The sequence below is a fragment of the Rana temporaria genome, chromosome 1 (genome assembly GCF_905171775.1).
Source record: "Rana temporaria chromosome 1, aRanTem1.1, whole genome shotgun sequence".
Taxonomy (NCBI): domain Eukaryota; kingdom Metazoa; phylum Chordata; class Amphibia; order Anura; family Ranidae; genus Rana; species Rana temporaria.
Genome location: NC_053489.1, coordinates 276,556,616 through 276,559,420, shown reverse-complemented (window position 1 = coordinate 276,559,420; position 2,805 = coordinate 276,556,616). Strand labels below are relative to the sequence as shown.

The following is a 2,805-nucleotide window of genomic DNA, read 5'->3' as shown; positions in this document are numbered from 1 at the left end:
CACCTTCAATATACATAAAGCATATTATAGTTATACTTAGGGGAAAAAAAGTGACAATTACATTGCTAATGCTAATCACCTTAATCAGTTTTACCTAGTAAAAACCTAACCTGAGACTACTCAAAGGATTTTATACAAAGTGAGATTGTTAAAACACACCTGTTTTAGAGACACACAGAGAGAGAGAGGTAGTTAAAGCACACTTGTACTAAAAAAAACTCAATTTAATGCCTATACTCACTACTCCCACTTCCATCTACATCTTTGATTACAACTTGAGCCCTGCTGAAAATCACAGTAATTACAGGTATGGAACACGTGTGCACACTCTCACAATGCAAAACCTGATGCCTGAGCATCCAGTAACTAGATCTGAGCAACATCACACGGAGAGCAGATGGGTGAACACAGCAAAGTGCCATAATCATCATCCAGAGAGAAAAGATTTTTGCACAGATTTATCCTTGGACATTAAGCCAGGTAGTAGATTGTTTCCTTCTACTCTCAAAATAGCTGGAGCAAAGCAATGATCCCAATATGGGTGTTTGCTTGAAAAAAAGGCAAAGACTGTTTAAAATCACATGCAACTGTTGGTCAGCAAAAAATAGGAGGTTCTGTTTTTCTGTTGGACCCCTTTACTATACATATTACAGAATGTGGATAATATAGGGATTTGTGGGAAAAACCCTAGGTCATACCACGTTCCCAATATAACCATGGACAGAGTCAAAAAGAAATGAACTGGGATTTTTTTTTAAATTGAATCATAAAAAAAAAAAGGATAACATGGTACAGGTAGGATTGTCACATGTGTAGCATGAGACATGAAAAAATTCCACAGAGGATCAATATTAACAGCCAAATGTGGATCCTTAGACTTAAAGCTAAATAAACGAAGAACAATACAGTTTAAAAAAATTGTTCCATGGAAAGTGACGTTGCGTGAATGGTGGATTCATCCAGAGGTCTGCCCAACATAAAGCCTGGTCGAGCCATGAGGAATCCAGATATAAGTAGGGGTATAGAAGAAAAAAGTGGTGGGTGAAGAAGGGAAAAGAGAGGGTAAAGAGTGAGGAGAGGGAGGGGTGGCGGAGGAGGGACATCGAAAAGAAAAATCGTGTGACTAGGCCAGCAAAAGTAGAACTTGAAACTGGGAACAAATACCTAGCTATTAGGGGAGGAGCACTACAGTCACCGATATGCTCATATATATTAAAAGGTCCAATTCCATAAGGCCTAGGCACTAGGATTGGTAGCTGATCTAGAGGTACTGGTTGCTTGCTGAAGGAAATGATAATGAGGTCACATGGGAAAAACAGAAGGAGGATAGCAAAGCTGTTTATTTAGGGTGTCCCAAATCAAGAGGTTGTATTGGAGATTAGTGGGTAACAATGTTATTTTACTATGGAGGATAGCGGCTAGATTAGATATGGATGATAAGGATGGGTCATTTCTGATTCCAAGAACATTTTGAATATCTATAAGAATGTGACAATCAATCTATCAGGCCTATATCAAGGCCTATAATAAGAAGACAAGCTCAGTTATATACTCTAATGGTGGGCAGGTGCATCTTCGCTCTTGAGGACAGCTTAGACAGCAATGCTTGATTGTTTGTTACACCATAGAAAGTATCAAACGGCTCTGTTTAACATTTGGATGTGTTTAGTAGAAGTGGAATGGTTTGGCGTGGGTAGAGCAGGTGGGCAAAATTCACCATTTTAAACAGATGACATCTCCCAAAGAGCAAAAGGGGAAAATGTATCCATGCCTTCAGTACGTCCAAAATCTTAATAATCAAAGGAGAATAGTTCAAATGATTCAGGGATGATGGTGATTTGCCTATTTTCATACCCAAGTGATGTTGTCCCTGGCCACTGTAAAAGGGGGAAATTGATTTAAAAAAATCATGCTTTTACCAAAATTGATGTGAAGATCTGAACAAGCACAAAAGCTGTCAAATATCTATTTAATAGTGTGCATGTTGGAGATGGTGTTTGAGATGAAGATTAGGATGTCATCTGTGAACAGAGCTGTCTTCAGGTCCTCTTTGGCTATTCTGATCATGTGTAGATGGACCAGGTCTGTCAGGTACTTAGAGAGTGGTTCTATCATGAGGTTGAAAAGAAAAGACGAGAATGGGCAGCCCTGCCTAGTTCCCTAGTGTACAACAGGCCTGCCACCACTAATCTGGCTATAGAAAGGAAAAACATGAAGTGTATAAGATTTAGAAAATAACCCATAGAAAGCCATTGAAAATTGATGCTGTAGAAGGCTTTCTCAGAATCCAATATAACAATGCCAAAATCTCCCAAGGGGTTGGATTTAGCAAGTTCTAAGACATTGCATTGCAGATGTTGGCAGAGGGAGGTCTATCTTTAACAAATGCTGATTGTGCGGGATGTATTAGTGACAGCGTGGCATGATGCTTGCAAGCCAAGAAGCAATAATTTTTGATCTTCTTCTTCTTCTTCTTCTTCTTCTTCTTCTTCTTCTTCTTCTTCTTCTTCTTCTTCTTCTTCTTCTTCTTCTTCTTCTTCTTCTTCTTCTTCTTCTTCTTCTTCTTCTTCTTCTTCTTCTTCTTCTTCTTCTTCTTCTTCTTCTTCTTCTTCTTCTTCTTCTTCTTCTTCTTCTTCTTCTTCTTCTTCTTCTTCTTCTTCTTCTTCTTCTTCTTCTTCTTCTTCTTCTTCTTCTTCTTCTTCTTCTTCTTCTTCTTCTTCTTCTTCTTCTTCTTCTTCTTCTTCTTCTTCTTCTTCTTCTTCTTCTTCTTCTTCTTCTTCTTCTTCTTCTTCTTCTTCTTCTTCT

The 2,805-nt window shown here is 38.4% G+C and overlaps 1 protein-coding gene across 1 annotated transcript in view; it reads left to right on the top strand.

Annotated features, from left to right (window-relative positions):
• The first annotated feature begins 335 nt into the window (after positions 1-335).
• The window catches only part of LOC120913863 (40S ribosomal protein S28-like), an 11,292-nt gene continuing 8,822 nt past the window's right edge, over positions 336-2,805 (top strand). The window contains exon 1 of the mRNA XM_040324206.1: positions 336-480. Within this exon, the coding sequence (XP_040180140.1) occupies positions 336-480 (145 nt within the window). The remainder of the gene's footprint in view (positions 481-2,805) is intronic.